The sequence below is a fragment of the Panthera pardus genome, unplaced genomic scaffold (assembly GCF_024362965.1).
Source record: "Panthera pardus isolate Hobbes unplaced genomic scaffold, ASM2436296v1 HiC_scaffold_13, whole genome shotgun sequence".
Classification (NCBI taxonomy): domain Eukaryota; kingdom Metazoa; phylum Chordata; class Mammalia; order Carnivora; family Felidae; genus Panthera; species Panthera pardus.
The window spans coordinates 123,797,543-123,818,032 of record NW_026526688.1 but is presented as its reverse complement, the minus strand read 5'-3'; the positions used below and the strand labels follow the sequence as shown (position 1 = coordinate 123,818,032).

Below are 20,490 nucleotides of genomic sequence, written 5' to 3'. Positions count from 1 at the left end.
CTGCCATATGAACAGGCCTACATGGCAAGGAACAGGGGGAGATCTCCAGCGAACAGCCAGCAAGGAACTAGATCCTGCCAACAACAATGTGAGCTTGAAAGTGAATCCTTCCTTAGTCAAGCTTCAGACAAGAACCAAACCCTTGGACGCCTTGATTACAGCCTCAAGAAACCCTAAAGCAGAAGCCCAGTTAAGCTATGCCCTGATTTCTGACCATGGAAACAGGGCATAATTATGTGTTATTTCAAGCTACTAAGTTTATGATCACTTATTGTGTAACAGTAGATAACTAAACTGGTTTTCAGTGAAACAACAGGAATCCTCTAGCAGGTCCAAGCTACAAAGAGTCTAACAATTATGTTTCCTGCCATCACCCTGTTTCCTATGCTGCCCTAACTTGTACCAGATACTATAATAACCGCTTGTGCCTGGTGATCTTGTCCAGTAGATGTAGTCATCTTACCATGTTATCTCTTACCTCCCTGGCAGGATTTAATGCTCAGTTGTCTGCTACCAGACGCTGCAAGGCCAGAATCATTTATTACAGAGAGTTTAAGAATATTTCTGTATTAACAAGTCCTTGTCACATAAACATTAATGGAAAGCATAACTCAGTCTCAAGGTACCTTATGGAACATTTATCCTGAATTGCTTTGCCAAGGCCTGGAAACAGGTGATCAAAATTCTCCTCTGATGATGTATGCAGCCCAGGACTATTGTGACAGAAGAAGGAAAGGAGAGGGAAAAAAAAGGAAAGAGAAAAAAAAAAAAGATATGAACCTCCTTACATTGTTCCCAGGCAGTTTTCCTTCTGAGTGTCAATTTTTATTAAATGTCTCTTATTTCTCTTTTTCCCCATGCAAGTATTGGAAATGAGGAAGAAATTGGTTTAATAATTTTCTGAGAAATCAGCTAAATTCTAATGTTGTTTGATCACATCCAGTTACAAAAATGTCAAGTGCATTTCCATTTAGAGTGCTTGCTTAAACAGCCGTGCAAATGGGGAACACCCGAAAATCAGCATATATCATGAGAGAGTTTTGACTTTTTTTTTTTTCAGTACACACTTGCATTAATCCACTCTGTTACTCTTGAAAATAATGCATTTTTCCGGCACATCATTCCTTAAATGAGGGTGATCCATCACCACTGGAGATTCACCAGTGAGGCACATTAATAAAAGCAGACAGATTCAGTGTGTTTTCTTTGGGAAGGTTTGCTTCTCATGAGGACAACGTTTGGTTGCTTATGCCAAAAATTCAACCCAGATGTTTCTACAACTCCTGTTTTCCCTGCTAGGACATTTCCCTAGGTAACAGCTTATCATAATTCTCATTTTACTCTTCATTAAAGAGCTGTTCATCTCAAAATACTATGTGCTATAAGGGGATGTGATTTTTCTCCCCTCTTCTGAAAGCTGTTGAATTAAATATGTTATAGTAACTATACTAGACATCCTACTCTGATGAACTCAGGACTTGTGTGTGTGTTTATTGTGATTAAAACACACACACACACATACACACACATTCAAACACCTATGTGAATAGTAAGTAGTGAGGCTCAGACATGTGGAATTCAGGCAAATTTCACATTTTTATCACATATTTTTCAAATCTTAAATATTTCTGAATAATTTACTTCCTGAAAATGACTAATAATGGGCTATGGGAGAACTGAATATTTAAATTTCAGTATTTAATTAGATTAAAAATTAGCTAAGCAGTATTTTATTGAATAAAATTATATGGTATTTTTCTCCTAATCAACCCCCCCCCTTTTTATTTCATTCCAAAATATGTATAAGTACATCACATATTTAGGCACTGCTACTGACTATGTGCAGTTTAATCTCTAATTCCTGCTACTATATTTTAGAATATAGACTTTCTACAGGATGGGTGAATTCTCCAGCAGGCTACATTTTTTTTTTAATGTTTACTTATTTTTGAGAGAAAGAGAGACAGAGTGTGAGCAGGGGAGGGGCAGAGAGAGAGGGAGACACAGCATCTGAAGCAGGCTCCAGGCTCTGAGCTGTTAGCACAGAGACCAATGCAGGGCTTGAACCCAAACCATGAAGTCATGATGGGAGTTGTAGTTGGACTCTTAACTTGCTGAGACACTCAGACGCCACACCTCCCTCCTTTTTTTTTTTTAATATTTATTCATTTTTGAGAGACAGAGAGAGACAGAGCATGAGTGGGGAAGGGGCAGAGAGAGAGGGAGACACAGAATCTGAAGCAGGCTCCAGGCTCTGAGCTGTCAGCACAGAGCCCCACACGGGGCTCGAACTTACTAACTGTGAGATCATGACCTGCGCCAAAGTCAGACTGTCAACCAACTGAGCCACCCAGGCACCCTTCCCTCCTTTTTTTAATATCCAGCATAGCTACATTTTAGCCTTAGTGAGAAGACTTCATCTTCTCATATTCATTTTGACAATTCCACACTTAAACTATGTGTAATGATTGAATTGAATGCCTGTGCTTGAAGTATTGAATCAAATATTTAGTCACCTCAATAAAGCTGAGAATAACAAATTCCTTAGCACAGAAATTATCAAATACCCAGTGTTAAGACATATAGTATGTTTATGAAATTCAGAGTAAAACTGAATTTCAGAGTTATATAAAAACATAACAATAAGATATATAGACACTCCCTAGAGCAGATCAATTATTTTTGGTGTTATTCTCACCTCAATAAAGCTGAGAATAAAAAATTTCTTAGCACAGAAATTATCAAATACCCAGTGTTAAGCCATATAGTATGTTTATGAAATTCAGAGTAAAACTCTGAAATTCAGAGTTATATAAAAACATAATAATAAGATATATAGACACTCCCTAGAGCAGATCAATTATTTTTGGTGTTATTCTCAGTAAATGGATTTGAAGAAATTTAATCAAGTAAAAACAGTTGATAAAATATATGTGTTGATTAATCATAGCAACATACTTATATGATAGATTCAAGGGGCCATACATGACCTAAAACATGATTTACGAAAAAATATCAGTAAAAACTGTGCTGAGTATCTAATTGCATGAAGTTGCCAGGAAATGGGAAGAGTTTTAAAAGATAATTACCATAGACCTAGATTTAAGATCAGAAGAGTCATATGTCTCTATATAAAGAAAAGTTGGCCTACAGAGAGAAATGGTACATTCAAATCAGTTGAGGGTATCAGCACAAAGAAAAGTACTGAAGACATGAATTAGAACATTCAAGGCAAACAGCTTGAAAGAAGAACACGGTATGAAACAAAGGAGGAGATTAGAAATAGACACATTTAAACAGTTTTTTTTTCCTTAAAATTTTCTGAGGTTGGCTGAGAAGTTGATAACGTTCCAGAACATGAGCTCAAATTAATAGTACTAATTTTTAGTCACCAAATGGAGTTAGTATGTAGAAAGTTACAAGTGAGTGGCACTCTGCTCAAACTACTAGAACAACCTGGGTAAGCAACAAAATCGGAGTTTAAAAAAAAATCAGAGAATTGAATATGCAAAGAAACTAAAATAAACTAAAATCCCACAAGTTATTGTGGGACCCAAGGAATTTAACAAAAATCCCCTACCCCTGGACAAGCAGAGCAAGACTAACTCCATTTTGTGCTACACCCACCATCTCATGTATAACCGCCACACGACCTACTTATTGCTTAAAACACTCCCCCACCCTAGTCAAGCCACTGAGCACACCCTTACTGGAAACCGGCTCATATAAGAATGCGGAACCCCTAACCGCCAAAGAATGTAAACCCCGCCTTTTGCCCGCCAACCTTGCGCACCAATTCTGACCAGAGTGATAGGCTAGTTCAAACAGTTACTATAGGGTAAATTGTAATTCAATTGGCCACCTGTGTGTGGACTGACATGACTATGCAACTTTCTGTGTGTGTTACAATCTCATTGGCCACTGGCCCCTATAAAACTGCTACGCCTTTTAACCTAGGGGTCCAAGTCCCTGCTCTGCTGTGTCGGGTATACTTGGGCCCAAGCTCGAGCTTGCAAATAAACCCTTGTGTGTTTGCATCGGTATCGGCTCCTTGGTGGTCTCTCGGATTCAAAATCAGGGACATTACATTATGAGCACTTGGGAAGCTGCTTTTACCACTAACAGGGATGAGGAGAGGAGAAATCTTTCAGAGATAAGGGCCAGGCATGTAGAAACCTGACCGACTTTTAATGAACTTTCGCAGCACTACGCAGACGAGTTTGAAGGACGAAAATCACATGACACCTCAGCCAGAGTCTGGTCTGTACCCACTCGCCCTGTCTTTCCCCAAGTATTTACCATGATGGGGGTACACTGAAGCCCGGGGACAGAGCAGGGAAGTTGAGAGAGATACCCCTAAGGTACATGGGCCTTTTCCAAGGGCAAAATAACTATCCACCAAAAGCTGGAACTAGAGAGAGAGCAATAAGAGAAATCCATAGAAGTACTCTGAGCCTTTGCTGACTGCATTACAGCTACATGCCAAAGGCTGGGGACAGGGCAGGAGAATAAAGAGAAATCTCTCTGAGAAACTGTGGCTCTTCACCAAGGGTTCTATAGCAGGCCTCCAAACCCTAAGGGGTGGGCTGCAGGATAGGAAGACATTTCCCAGGGAGCAGGAAAAGAGAGCAGGACAAGAGAGCAAAGAAAACACCCAAATGACTCAGAAAACGAGAAGCTGGATGTGAGTGAAAAAGAGATTACCAGACTCTTGCTAATGCTCAGATCCCAAACCTTGCTAAAGGGAAGGTTTTAAGTCAATGCTTTAAAGTACTTTAAGTTAGTGATGAACTGAATTTAACCAAAGGGGCAAGAAAACTCAGATGAGAGTCAAACATAGATTAGGCTGATTTAGCCCACGGCACTAATGCTTGACATAAGAAGGGCAGCCTTTTTATGGAGATAAATAGTATATACTTGGTCTCTTATGTATAAAGTCTGTCATAAACAAAACAACAATAATAATAACAATGATAATAATAAAAGTCACAACAAAATAAGCAATATGACCTTTGGTGTAGAGAGAAAAGAATCAAGGGAAACAGAACTAGAATTGGCCTCAATCCTGGAATTATCACAGACTTTATTTTTTTGTTTTTTTAATTTTTGTTTAACGTTTTTATTTATTTTTGAGACAGAGAGAGACAGAGCATGAACGGGGGAGGAGCAGAGAGAGAGGGAGACACAGAATCTGAAGCAGGCTCCAGGCTCTGAGCTGTCAGCCCAGAGCCCGACGCGGGGCTCGAACTCACAGACCGCGAGATTGTGACCTGAGCTGAAGTCGGAGGCTTAACCGACTGAGCCACCCAGGCGCCCCAATCACAGACTTTAAAGTAACTTGGAGAAACATGCCTAGTCGAAAAGGTGGACAATAGACACGTTTAGATAAGGAATTTTAGCAGAGAGGTAGAAACTATAAAAATGAAGAAAATGAAAAATACGATATCAGATTTTTTTCCTATGGGATTAAACAGCTGAGATCTGTGGAATACTGTCAAATGGTGTAATTTCAGTGTAATGGAGTTCCCAAGAGAAAAGAGAAAATGGACTAGAAGAACTATCTGAAGACATAATGGCTGAGATTTTTTCCTGATTGATAAACCATGTCAACCAATAGACTGAAAATTTTCAACAAAACTCAAACAAAATGCAAAGAAAACTATAATTGGTTTCATCATAAACTGATGAAAATCAAATATTAAAAAACAGCTAAAGAAAAAGCAAGTATTATGTTAAGAAAAAAACAACTATACATAGAAATATATTGTAGCTGATTTATCAAAAACAATGAGGATCAAATACAATTGAATGATATCTTCCAAGTGCTGAAAGAAAACACAAAAAAAGGACTGCCGAAGTGGAATTTCATATTGAGGGAAATTACTCTTCAAAAATAAAAACAAAAGAAAGATGTTTTCAGAAAGACAGAAACTAGGCAAATTCATCACTAGTACATCTGTATTGGATGGAATGCTAATAGGTGTTCTCTAGGAATTAATACCATATGGAAGTCAGATATGCAGAAACAAATAAGGGGACCTTATAAGGTAAAAATATGGGTAGACATCAAATACATTTTTACTTTATTTACATATGCACATACTAATTTATCTGTAAATGTTTTAAAAAAATAATTTAATAAAGTAATACACTTTTGCCACATATAGAAGTAAAATATATTACAAAGAACATAGAATTACACTGCTGTATTTTTTAAACATTGTTAATGACATAGTATAAATAGGAACAAATGTGAAGATGATAGACAAACTCAATCATAATATATAACATTAAAATGGACTAATAATCATGGGGTTCCTGGGTGGTTCAATAGGTCAAAAGTCCGACTTTTGATTTCAGCTCAGGTCATGATCTCACAGTTGGTGAAATCAAGCCCCACACCAGACTCCACACTGACAGTGCAAGAATTCTGCTTGGGATTCTCTCTCTCTCCCTCTCTCTCTGCTCGTCCCATATGTGTGCTCTCTCTCTCTCTCTCTCAAAATAAATAAACTTATAAAAAATAAATAAAATGAACTATCATTCCACAGGCAGAGATTGTTAAACTAGATTTTTTTATTTTTATTTTTTTTTTCAACGTTTATTTATTTTTGGGACAGAGAGAGACAGAGCATGAACGGGGGAGGGACAGAGAGAGAGGGAGACACAGAATCGGAAACAGGCTCCAGGCTCTGAGCCATCAGCCCAGAGCCTGACGCGGGGCTCGAACTCACGGACCGTGAGATCGTGACCTGGCTGAAGTCGGGCGCTTAACCGACTGCGCCACCCAGGCGCCCCTAAACTAGATTTTTTAAAAAAGGATTTGATTATATGCTGTTCTCAAGAAACACAGTTTAAATATTAACAAATATGTTGAAAATGAAAGTATGTAAAGATGCATCATGCAAACACTAAGCACAAGGCTATAAATTTCAAGATAATGGTCTTTACCAGAAATAAAGCATCTCATAACAATAAAAGAGTGAATTCATTTAGAAGACCTAACAATTTTAAATTTTAAGTACATAAAAACAAAGCTTTCAAGTACATGAAGGACAACTTAAACACTAAAAGAACAAATAGAACTCACATGTAGTTAGACATTTCAAGAATCTTTTCTCAGTAACTGAAAGGGACAAACATATCAGCATCATTGTAAAAGACTTGAACAGTCACATCAACTGAGTTGGCCTGATTGATATTTGTAGAATACTAGACCCAATAGCTATAGAAATACACTTTTGTGTGTGTGTGTGTGTGTGTTGGGGGAGGTGGGTAGAAGCTATAAAAAGGTCAATATGGTGGGGGCATAAAATTAGTTTCAATAAATTTCAAAAGATCAAAATAATATAGAATAGCATTTCTGACCACAACATTAATTAGAAATTAACAAGATATCAAGAACATCAGAAAATATTTGGACATAAAAACACCTTTTAAATGGCCTGTTGTAAAGATGTAAAATGGGGTCAGTCTGACAAACTTTCAGATGTTATCAGGAAACAAGATTATGAATATATACCTATATGGTCAGATGAACTTTCCTGTAAGAGCATAATAAATGATTATTCCTTCTAATGTGATAGAGAAATGTCCTTTTGTGTTTCATGATCACTGATAGCTAATTCCTACTCCTTGGAGCCTTGATCACCTCTGTCATTCATTCATTTTTGTCTGAAATAACTGAAATATTCTTTTACAATTTCTCCCCAAGTCCCCATTTTATTCTTCATCCTCAGTAAAACAGAGTTTACTAGAATAGTGCAGGAGTCGGAGGTGGTAAATACATTTAGTTACCCCAGGAGTCCACAATGTTAAAGTTACTCCAACAAAAATATAATGGAAGGTTAGGATCCAGGAATGTATGTTATTAATGTATCAACTCATAATCACAGTTGTAATTTAAATAACAAAATGTTGAAATAATTAAAAAATTAATTCTCTAATATTAATTAATCATGTTATAACTAAGCAAGAAAAACAAATGTAAATAATGGAATATTATGCAAAAATAGAACATAAAAGCCATAATTATTGTTTTTTAAGTAAATGCAGCTGCATGAAATGAGTGTGCATAAAAATATTTTACTTCACAGGACACCTGTGTGGCTCAGTTGAATATCCCACTTTGGCTCAGGTCATGCTTTCATGATTCGTGAGTTCAAGCACCATATTGGGCTCTCTGCTGTCAGCAAAGAGCCTGCTTCAGATCCTCTGCACCCCCCTCTCTTTTGTCCCTCCCCTGCTCATGCTCTCTCCCTCAAAATAAATTAACTTAAAAAAATACTTCACAAATATTTTCTGTTAAATTACTAGTAAGTATTTGGGCCTATTTTGCATGTGTAATTATATTTTTGTCCCTTATTTGGAAGATGATTTGCTCTTCAGATTGTTTCTATAATCAATGTTACCTTGCTGTTCTATTTTATAAAAGTAATGCATGGATATTATTAAATATATAATATATAGAAATGTCTAAACTGAAGGAATACATAAAGGAAAAAATGAAGTTGCTCCTTAAATCACCGTAGAGATCATCATTGTTTAACACTCAGCAAATATTCATTCAGACTTGCTTATGTATATAAAAATTGGAGAGTTGTATGTATATACATGTGTGTATAAAACATTTATTAAATGTGCATGTAATTATAAACATATATATACATACATATTATCCTGTAACCTGATGTATTCATATAACAAATAATGCAATGAGACTATATTTCATTATGTACTATGGATAATAAAATCCAGCATGTATAATAGCTTTATGCTAGACGTCTTCCTCAGTACTTGACATAAATTAACTCATTTTAACCTTATAATAACCAGTATGATAGATGCAATAATTATCCTCATTTACAGTTCAGAAAAATGAAGTGCAAAGAAGTTAAGAAATTGTCCAAGGTTACATCGCTAAGAAGTAGAATAACAGAGGATTCATCCCCTTTAACAGTTGCCTAGTAGGCCAATGTATAGATGCCCCTTGGTTCACTTAATTCATTCCATATGGATTAACATTTAAGCTACTTCTATTATAGTTCTAATTCTTATATATATATTTTTTTTTCTATTGTTATCCAATCATTTCCAAAGGATAATTTCCTAGGGTAGATAGATTAGCTGGGTTCTAGATTAGAGAGAGAGAAAGAGGTACGTAGATATATATATATATGCATGTATCTACATAATAAATAGAAAAAAATAATTTTTGTTTTTTGAAAGATTATTAGTAACAGTATGTATGGAGAAATATATACTTCAATGATAATTTCATATGTATGACATATCTGTATATATATTTTTACAAATATATTTTATACAGTATCATATATAAGTATTGTATATATGTATCATGTGCATGTCTCACATATACATATATATGATGTATATAACCATGAAATTTTATATCAAAGTGCATATTTCTTCACGCATGCCCTTATCAATAATCTTTGCAAAACAAATTGTATTTCTTTTATTATAAGTGATATTATGCATCTTTTCATAAAACTTATTAGTTATTTGTTTTCGTTTTTTGTTTTTTGTTTTTTGTTTTTTTTTTTTCCCGAGAAATTTGATCCTGAGCTTACCTCTGCTCTGGGAGACTGTTGTTCCATATTTGTGGTTGAAGTTGGGTAACTACACTTCTAGGGTACTCAGTGCTCTCAAAAGGCAAGCACATGTTCCCTATAACTCATCTATAGTTAAAATAAAAGTGCCTGAGCATTGGCCTCTGTGGGAAGAACACCTGCCTGGAATTGCAAGGAAAATAGATGCAAAAGCCCCCACGTGCAATGTGCCTGCCTCTATTTGTAATGTAAAGTTTGTTAATAAGAGCCAGCTGTCTCTTACAGAGCCAGTGAGTTCCTGCTCAGAATGTGTTTACTAAAAGACCCTCTTGAAATGACAACCAACTGCACAAGTATCCTCAAGCAGTTTTCTAGATGAGAGAAAAGAAGGAAAAATAGGGTTAAAGATACATTTTATAGAACTCCTGCTGAACAACTTCAGGAAGCTTTTCAATAAATTTAAGGTGGTAGTCAATAAAGGAAAACCTTAATTCTACTTAGAAATTGCTTTCAAGACCTCATGAAAAGGCTAAGCTGTTTTTATGACCTTTAACATTCTTCATTTTCCTTTCATTTGGACCATTTCATTAAAGCAACTTCTAACCAGGTAATGATGCAGATCTCTTTGCTTGTTCAAAATATATACCAATTATCTATTTTTCAGCTTCATACAGAAGTGTTTAAAGATCATTATTCCTGTATCTAAAAATGAATTCCTTGAAATTACTTTTTCAAACTAAAATGTTACTTTTACTCTGTGTGTGTGTGTGTGTGTGTGTGTGTGTGTGTGTGAAAGCACTTTAGATAAAGAATAACATACATTTTATCTGAAAGACTTGGGAGGCCAGTAAGGATCTTTATTATTCATGAAAGGAAAACTGTGGAAGAGAAAATAAGCAAGTTGTTTAATGTATGGGTTATCATTTGGAATATCCTGAAAAACAGGACCTAGTTGGAAGAGATCCTTCAGAAGAATTCATGTGTTAAACCATGTCAACTTAAGCAGCATTTTATTTATTTGGGTGTCACAAATTTTGAACAGTCTAAACTAATGATTTCCAACATGTGGAAACTTTGCAGAATCCTCTGGACATATTAAGTTAATGCACAGAGTTGAATAGATCCAAATGCAAAGCAAAATGTATTATTATACCAGAGTTGTTGCCTTATGTTTAAAGACTTCTCGCAAATCAGTAATGAGGAAAATTGTAGTCCAAGAAAAGAATAGTGAGCAAAAAATACAAGTAGGGAACAGACTTTATAAAATGAGAGTAGCCAGGACATGAAATTTTAAAATGTTTCTTTTTTTCAGTAGGAAATTTCGAATGATAAAGTGGTGGGAGCACCAGTTCATGAGTGAGGAGGACTTGGATTCTAGCTTTGCAATCCATAGTAAGATCCTTAAGGCATGCTGAATCTCAGTGTCTTTATTTATAAAAGGACAATAGTATTAGTTCTTACCTCATAATGTTCTGTGATAATTAAAAAAAGAGAATACATTGGTGGCTAATAATGTGATTACTTTCTTCATTTATTTAGTCAAAATATTAAGTGGCACCATTTGATGTTCGCATGATTTTGAGAAACAAACATAACATATTATAAGTAGAAGTCCAAACTGAAACATCTTGCCACACTGGAAGGAAACTTGGCAATATGAATCAAGAAGGTAAGTAATTCTATATGTATAATACATAATAAACAAATTCTAAAAACAAATGTGTAGGATTGTTTGCTAAAAATGTGTTGATTGTAGCAAAAAATAATTCCAAGAGTATAAAATTCAGGGATATATCTCTTATATATAATGGACTGTAACACAGTCATTGAAAAATAATGTGGCAGAATAAAATAAATGTGGATTGATATAATTACATGAAAAGATGGTTATATTATCCAATAAAATAAAAAGATTAATAATCCCCATAAAATGGCCCTATTTTCTAAAAGTTTTAAAATATATACATTTTAAGTATAGAAGAATATGTTATGAAATATTTTGTCAGTTATTTCTAGATAGTGAAATTTAAGTTGATGTATCATTACATTTTCTAATTGTTCAATAATGAATGCATTTATTTATATACTTTAGAATAGTATATAAGAAGTATAGATGGAAGGGGAATATTACATAGTTTTTGACTATAGTAATAACACGTTTAGCCATGTAAAGCAGTACATATTAATGGTTATTTCCATGAATCACACAATTCCCTAACAATAGCAGATAAATGAAAACTTAGTGGACTATTATTTATTAATACGTTCTTAATTTCTATTCTCCCACCCCTTGTAGAGTGAGCTATTGCAAAGGTGGAGAAAAAAAAAATTTTAATCTGAGCTTCTCTCTTTAGTTCTTCTTTCCCCTTGTGGAAAAATCTGGGCATTTCTCATATTTTGATGTGTTGAATAACACATTGGTTAAGTTGGAAAGAGTAATTTTGCTAAGATTTTCTAACCCATTTTTTACCCAGAAACCATATCTATCAAGGCTAAATTACTCTTCCATTATTTACTTATAGAAAGAGAACATGTGCATGCATGCATGCATGCATGTGTGAGCAGGAGAAGGGCAGAAAGGGAGGGAGAGAGAATCCCAAGCAGTCTTCATGCCTAGTGAGGAGCCCAACCCAGGGCTCAATTTCACAACCCGAGAACACGATCTGAGACAAAATCAAGAGTTCATTGCTCAACCCAGGCACCCCTATTTTCCATTTATTGATCCAAAAATATTTATGGACTATTATGTATCAGGTATAGTCCTAGAGTGGAAGCCTATGTGTAAAAGATGGCTAGATGTGTCTGTTGATATCTAAAATAAAAGGGTTACTAAAAGACTTAAAGGAACCTAGTACTGAAAGAAAGAGAGGCTAGTTGCATTTCTTTTCTCCTCCAATCAGTAATAGAGGATAATATAATGGAAGCAACTCAAAGAAAAATAATAATAATTTTATCCAAGGATTGATATAGCTTTAAGCTATATTGGTATAGTTTAAAAATGTTTTTATTAAGTTTATTTATTTATTTTTGAGAGAGAGCATGAGCACAAGCAGGGGAGGGGCAGAGAGAAGGAGAGACAGAATCCCAAGTAGGCTCCACACCATCAGCACAGAGCCCAATGAGGGTCTTTAACTCGTGCACCATGAGATCAGGCCCTGAGCCAGATCAAGAGTTGTACACTTAACCGACTGCACCACCCAGGTGCCCCTACATTGATACAGTTTTAAGCTGTGATTGATATATCTCTAAACTCATTTAATGTTTTTTTTTTTTTCTTTTCCTATGTCGGCCTTTATTTCCAACTGGTAAACCTTTGACTACTAGATTTGATTTGACTACTATTAAAAAGGTTACAATGATAACATTTCCATTACCCATATACAGAGCAGAGAGAAAGAAATAGCAAAAGTGAGGATGGGACTATCATAATACTTGGTGAATACTAGCTGAAATACTTTACATACATCAGAATCCCTTTCTAAGGGGTTTATGTGTAATTTCACTAATACAAGAAAATACCATCCTCTTTAATCATGACTGGCTAAGCTAGACTCTGTCAATGAAATGACATTGACTTTCCTTAGTGAATTTGTTGCTTTCTTTATAAAATGCAGATTGTGAAGAGAAATGAACAACCACAGGAGGCTCAATTCAAGTTTGTTGAGTCAATTCATTTAAATTCAACAAATGTTTATTGAATACCCACTGGGTATCAAACTTTGTGCTAAAGTAATTGATTCATAATGGTTTGGGTGCTTATTAATTAACAACATTTGCAATGCTTCCATTATTATATGTGTGATTGGGTGGCGTTCTGAGATAATTAACATTAAAATCCTGTGAATTTCTAAAGGAACTATACAGAAAGATAAACAAATATTATTCTCTGTACTCATAACTCATATTTTTTGTAACAATTTCTTTTGTAATGAATTTTCTATTCATTAGAAAATTGTGCCTTAAAACCAAAAATGGAATACTCACACTTGATAACAAATGTATATGAAAATCAAGTTTGCAATTATTTTGAGATTTTACTAAAATCCTCCAGAAATGACCCCATGAAATTACTCTCACTCCAGAAGAAAGGTGCTTTTTAGTGGCACAATTAAATATTGGGCATCTCTTTGCATACATATTCAAATAATGAGAGAAAACAGTGAGAGGGATTAGATTCATTATCATGTGCATGTTTCTTCCCCTTTGCCTGCCTTTACTCCCCTCTCTTTTCCAAGGGAAAGACATGACTTCTTCCTATTTTGTAAATGAAGAAACAGGATACTGGGACAGAGTGGAGGTAAGAGTGTGCGACTTAATTTCAGTGGCTAAATCAATTACTGCAATGAAGACCTGGAAGTGGAGGGCGAAACTGGGAAAAAGAAAATTTGGGTTGGAAAGAATGATTGGCAGGAGGTGTGAGAGATTCCAATCAGTTATGGCAAATGAATGGGTTATTTGAAACATTTGCCCTGGGTTCTTCAGGAGACGTGAGTAAAGAATGAACTTCCTTTCTCTAACATCAGTTGTTGTCTGTTGCATCTCTAAATATGATGGTGCAGGTGTGGAATCCCAGTGTCTCAGGATTTATAATATAATAGTCAGTTTATTGCTCCTGTTCCAGATTTTCACCTTCTTACCATCTACCATCTACCTTCTACCATCATTGATTTATCATCATTATTGAATGGTTGCATGATTACTTCAACATTTTCTACGATTCTACATTGGTGTTTCCAAATACTAATTTTTTTATTACAACAATTTAATTATCACTTTCTTTGAAAGCATTACTGTTTGTGTTACCTTGAACATATGTATCCATGTGTGGATACAGACATAGATGTAAGCATGGGTATAGTCAACATAGAAGTTTAAAGGTATGCAAGCAGAATATTAGACCTTATTCTTAGAAATATTACAAGGATGTGGTGATTTTTTTGCCTGAGAAAACCTACTGTCTACCTCTGAAGTTAAACTATTTGGCAGCTACTGTTTGAATAAAGATGTAATATACCAATCCTGATACTGGGGATCTAAAATACTTTAAAATATCTTTTTAAGTTCTATTGTATTCTAAGTCTAGAATACCACTTAAGAAAATATTATTTTTAATTCAGAAATCAAATTTATGTCCAAAGATATTGAGTATTGTTTTTAGATAATGAAAAATTGGAAATATCCAAGATATCCTAAAAAGAGAATAATGGTTTTGTTAAATTGGTATAACCTTAAAACAAAATAGCTAGAAAATCTTTTCAGTTATGGTATTGCTGAAAAAGGTAAGATTAAACTACTATATGTACATATACACAATCTAATTTTAAAATATGGATAGAAAATTATTAAAAAGTAATGCAGTAGAATGCTCATAGTGGTTTTTAAGTGTTACTGAAACCAGTTAATTTTTATTTCCTTTTACATTTGTGCATTAACTGCCTTCCTAAAATTGTATAACTTTCAAAATAAAAAATAACTTTAAAATCTGATTAAGATTTTTATCTTCAATTCTATAAATAAAATTCCTTCTTCAGATTTCTCATATGCCCCCAAAATTGGCATGCACATCTACTCATTCAATCAACATGTATTGAGAGCACTCTATAGATGAGACAGTATGTTACATGCTGGGGACACGAAATGCCAAGCTTTAAATCAGGAATCTTTCCTTTCTTACTTTTTAAACAGTGAAAAGTGACTTGCCATAAGTCAAAAAATCAGATACATTATGGGAATTTTTACTAGGGTGTTAAAATGTGTATTATCTTTTTGCATATGTTGGGAATTTAAAAAAATAGGTAAAACTCACCTCCAAAAAAATCAATAAAATATATTAGTCACAGTTAATTTCCAAATGACATCTTAGAAGTAAATCAGCTTAAAAATAAGTAATAAAAAGCATGCTTATTTCACTCTTTCAAGCCCCAAAAAAAGAATCAAAATAAAAGACATTTCTAAGAAACAAATAAGACAACACAATAAAATAAACCAGGGAGTTTAAACCATCCATGGACTTCTGTCATTGTCTACACAGGTGTAGACAATGCACAGGGTGCAGTTTTCAATTTCACTCCTTAGGTGATCTCATATCGTTCAGTGTATTACATACCATGTTTAGGTTCATGTCTCCAAGTCTTACATATCTTGTCTAGATTACTCCCTTGAATTTCATAATTATTTTATTTTATTTTTTACTATGAAATTTATTGTCAAATTGGTCATATATCCAACTAGCTCTTAATTCTTATTCCCTTGGATATCTAACAGAAATCTCATTTTAAAAACTGGAATACTGAGAGTTTCCCCCAAATCTGTGTCTCTTCCAGTTTTTAGTTTTATTTTACCTGAGGCTCAGACCAAACTCTTGAGCGCCTCCTTTATCTTTTCTTTTCCCTTTCTTCACACTTATATCTGATCCATCGGCAAATACTGTGGGCTCTACCAAAATATTTCCAGAATCTGGTCAATTCCTCTCTACCTTCACTGCTACCACCCATCTCATATCTGAATCATGATCTCTGTTTCTATCCTTCGTATCTCCTCATTCTCTTTTCAAAACACAGTGTAATCTTGTCAAAATCTAAGGCAAGTGCCTCATCACTGCTCATAACTCTCTAGTGATTTCCCGTCTCACTCAGAGTAAAAGCCAAAGTCCCTACAAGGCCTTTGAAGGAGCACTGTGATTTGCCTCTCTCCAATGGCCTCTGATTTCATCACCTCATTCTAGTTCACTCTGCTCTAACACACTAATGTAATTACTATTCCTTAAACAAGCTCTCACTTCAGAGCATTTGTACCTGTGCCCGAATTTTTTTCTCACTAGCCGCAAGAATCACTCCTGCTCTTCCCTTTGATCTTCCCTCAAATGCCCCCTTCTCAATGAGAACTTCCCTTATTAGAGTAGGCAGTTAGGCTTTAGCAGGATGCCTGGAAGCCAGCAAAAGGAGAGTCCCGGCTTGTTATCAGGAAAGTTAGAGACCTGTCCTGGCAGCATTCCAAAAACAAAGCCACAAAAAAGATGGATCAAACCAGACAGGCCAAAGTCAAAAAAAAAAAAAAAAAAAAAAAGCCTGGAGAAACTGACCAAATAAGGAAAAAAAGACATGAAACACTGCTCCCAAAGAAATTCCCTCCCCAAATATGAAATATTCCACTCCTTAGTTAACAACTGTCAATGAAAGATAGAGACCGGGTCCAGCTCCCCCTTGAATTTGCTTGCTCTCACTTCTCAAGAGTGTGCTCTCTTCTTAATAAACTCTTCACTTGTACCATTCAACCACTGTCTGGGGCATCCTTGAGTTCTTTTCTTGCTAAGAAAATAAGAGCCTCTGGTGACATCCCAGGGACAGGCTGGGCAGGGGTCTCAGAGCCCAGGAGTCTGCCTAGTTCTCTTGGCAACATCTTGGCCACCCTGGCCAAAATTGCAACACCACCTCCCATAGGAATATTCCCTAACCCCCCTCCCTCCCTACTGTATTTTCCTACCTAGCACTTTTATTTATCTCTTTAATATCATACACCCAACCCTCCCCAATGTAAACTTCATGAAGGCAGGTATTTTTTGTGTCCTTTATTAATTGCTAGATTTCCTCTAGTTTCTAGGAGAGATGTTTTGTGTGTGGTTGATACACAACAAATATTTGTTTAATTAATGAGTGAATGATCCATGGGGTGAGGGTTGTAACTTGGGTAGAAATATGAGTAGAATTTAAAAAAGGGACTAAAAAAGGAAACATACTTGTTTAAGAACATCTGGGGAATATAGCTGAAATATTTCTCTCATCAAACAGATAAATAGATGATGAAAGTAAATCAGTATTGGTCAATTTTTATTGTTTAACTTTGTCTACCAACCAGCCTCATTGTAAAAGCTGGCTCATATCTTCAGAGATGGAATGGCTTTAGACTGGTCAGTTTCTGGCAATTATACCACAACCAAATTGCTCTCACAGTCCAAACTCCCAGCTAAGTTAGAGAGGGAGTTCTTCAATAATACCTGAACATGCAGGGTGCATTTTTCAATGTCTTTCCATTTACATAAGAGAGAGTTGAATTGCTCAACAGAGTAAATACAATCATTGGAACCATGTACATTTGCAGTTACTTTCAATTAGCTGGAAATGCTTTTGGAAAAGAGTATATTCAGTGTTGAGGTATCTAACATTTCAGTAATTGACTACATATGGAAACAAATGATTAGGAAATTAGATAAAGAAGTTACACTTAGTTTTATATTTCAATGAAATCACTTGGTAGGATTTTTTGCCATGTTTTGTAAAAAAATCATTTAATAGATAAGCTCAAGCAAACATAAATATGACCTATTTCTATTGCTGAGACACAAGTAACAATGATTCAGATATGCCATATTCAGTATATAACTCACAGATAATTATGTTCCATATTTGTAAGGAATCTAGTACATAAATCCTTAAATGGAGCAGTTTAACCAACTTTAAAAGAATGAACAGCTGAATGGAATTGTAATGATATAATGTAGAAGCATAAAAATTGAAAGAGTATAGTCACCTTATAAATTTTCTCCATTTCATATTTATGCTCTCTCTCCTCTATTTATTGTATCATATATCAAATGATTCTACTTTCTAGGAAACCTATTTTTATGAGAATAGCCCCAGTGATACAGCCATGGTAAATCTGGAGTAAGAACTTAAAGATACATGACCTCCTATACACTCCAGATGGCCTTGTATGATTTCTTCAATCATTTTGAAATTCAAAGAAGCTCTAGGGACATCAGTCAAATGGTGGCATTTAAATGTTCACCTATCTAGGGTTTTCTTGGGTGAAGAAGACGTCTGGATATATGTGCACATTTGGAAAGCAATGTAGTCCTAGCTTCTGCCACGCAGCCCTGAGAAAGAGCTGATATAATCCATGAATAATGTGGTGATTGCCAACACAAAAGCAAATCGTGTTGTACCTTAAACCAATTCTTTACCTTGAGTGTCAAATTAAAGTGGTTAATATATCCATTGTCTTAGAAATAGCTTGATAACTCTTGATAAGACTGCAATATTTAAATTGCCACTAAGTTGCCACCTTCAATAACTTTGCCATGATCAATAAGTGGTTCGCTACATTTTGTAAGGTGATACCTAAAGCCGTTGTTCATGATGAGATGTCTGAAGCATTTAGTTATTACACTGTTTAAAAGACCCTTATTGGGGCACCTGGGTGGCTCAGTCGGTTAAGCGTCCGACTTCGGCTCAGGTCACGATCTCGCGGTCCGTGAGTTCGAGCCCCGCGTCAGGCTCTGGGCTGATGGCTCAGAGCCTGGAGCCTGCTTGGATTCTGTGTCTCCCTCTCTCTCTGCCCCTCTCCCGTTCATGCTCTGTCTCAAAAATAAATAAACATTAAAAAAAAAAAGACCCTTATTTTATAAAGATCTGATATATAATTTTTAAGATATTCTTCTGTCTGTTGCTAATAACTACTTTGAGTATAATTTGAATAACCATTATAGAATATTCATGTTTATCCTTTTGTCACATAATCTGGGCTTTCTTCAATCTCATCCAAGCCTATTCTTTTATTAGACAAGTATAAATTATTATTAGATTATTTCAAAGAGTCTTTATTTATAATAATAATTCAGATATATAAGATGTTTATAATTTATAAAGCACTTGTATTTACACAATAGCCATATGCCATGAAAGTCTGAAAGCCAAAGTACAAGTTCACATGGCATCAGTTTTACTCAGGAGTAAATACAAAACAACATTTTATTGAAGCTAATGCAATATATTAAGAAGTAGAATTAGGGGCGTCTGGGTGGCTCAGTCTGTTAAGCGCCCAACTTTGGCTCATGATCTCATGGTTTGTGAGTTTGAGCCCCGCATCGGGCTTGGTGCTGACAGCTCAGAGCCTGCTGTGGATTCTGTGTCTCCCTCTCTCTCTCTCTGCCCCTTCCCTGCTTGTGCTGTATCTCTCTTTCTCTCTCTCTCAAAAATAAATAAACAATAAAAAAAATTAAAGAAGTAGGATGAAAAAGCCATATGCATGTGTTTTAGATTGCAAGAGAGCAAATATGTTTATTATTATTATTTTTTAAAGTAAACTCTACACCCAACTTGGGACTGGAACTCACAACCCTGAGATCAAGAGTCACATGTTTTGCTGACTGAACCAGTTGGGTATCCTAGTTATATGCATTTTTATAAAATACCTAGTAAAATAAAGAAATTTTATATAGTCCCAGGATTACATATCTATACCCCTAAGACCTTAAGATATACCCATGCAGAACCTGTGAGAGACACCAAATACATTATTTATATTATTTTAATCACTCTAACAACTGTATGTGACAGGTAGGGCAGAAGTTTAACAATCCCATTTTATAGACAAGGACTCCGAGACTGTAAAGAATTCCATGATTAGCCAAAATGATGAATTATTAAGTATGAAACCCAGTTCCCAGTTGCTGACCTATATAAGTCTAAATCTCCTTCCTGAATTTCATGCTCATTTTAATAACAGTGGAGGAGGACAAAGAACTGTTAAGGAAAAAGGTAGTTAAAATATTAATAAGAATAGACCCAAACCATCAAATCAGGAATTAGCTTTCTTCTTCAATTCTGATATATACTTTCTCTGATTTATACAAACTCTATTCAATACATTTCATCCATATGGCACTTCTAGTATGGCTCAATTTTCAAAATGATGTAGCACGAATCACCCATAAGAAGTATCCAGCTAGCTAGCTACTTACCTATCCAGTTATCTATAAGTCGGTGCTGAGTTAAATGAAAATAATAAAAATATAGAAAGAAATATTCCCTGACCACAATAATGACTACAATAAAATTGTTCTCTGCATGACAGCCATGGCCTGGTGTGATCTGTATTGGATGCTGTAATATGAACTAAATGCAGTATATTAGTCAAAGGA

At 35.1% G+C, this 20,490-nt stretch overlaps 1 protein-coding gene across 1 annotated transcript in view; it reads right to left on the bottom strand.

Moving 5' to 3' along the window:
* Positions 1–398: 398 nt before the first annotated feature.
* STPG2 (sperm tail PG-rich repeat containing 2) overlaps positions 399–20,490 on the bottom strand; it is a 614,851-nt gene continuing 594,759 nt past the window's right edge. Inside the window, exon 14 of the mRNA XM_053901392.1 lies at positions 399–713. Coding sequence (XP_053757367.1) covers positions 584–713 — 130 coding nt within the window. The 3' untranslated portion in view covers positions 399–583. The remainder of the gene's footprint in view (positions 714–20,490) is intronic.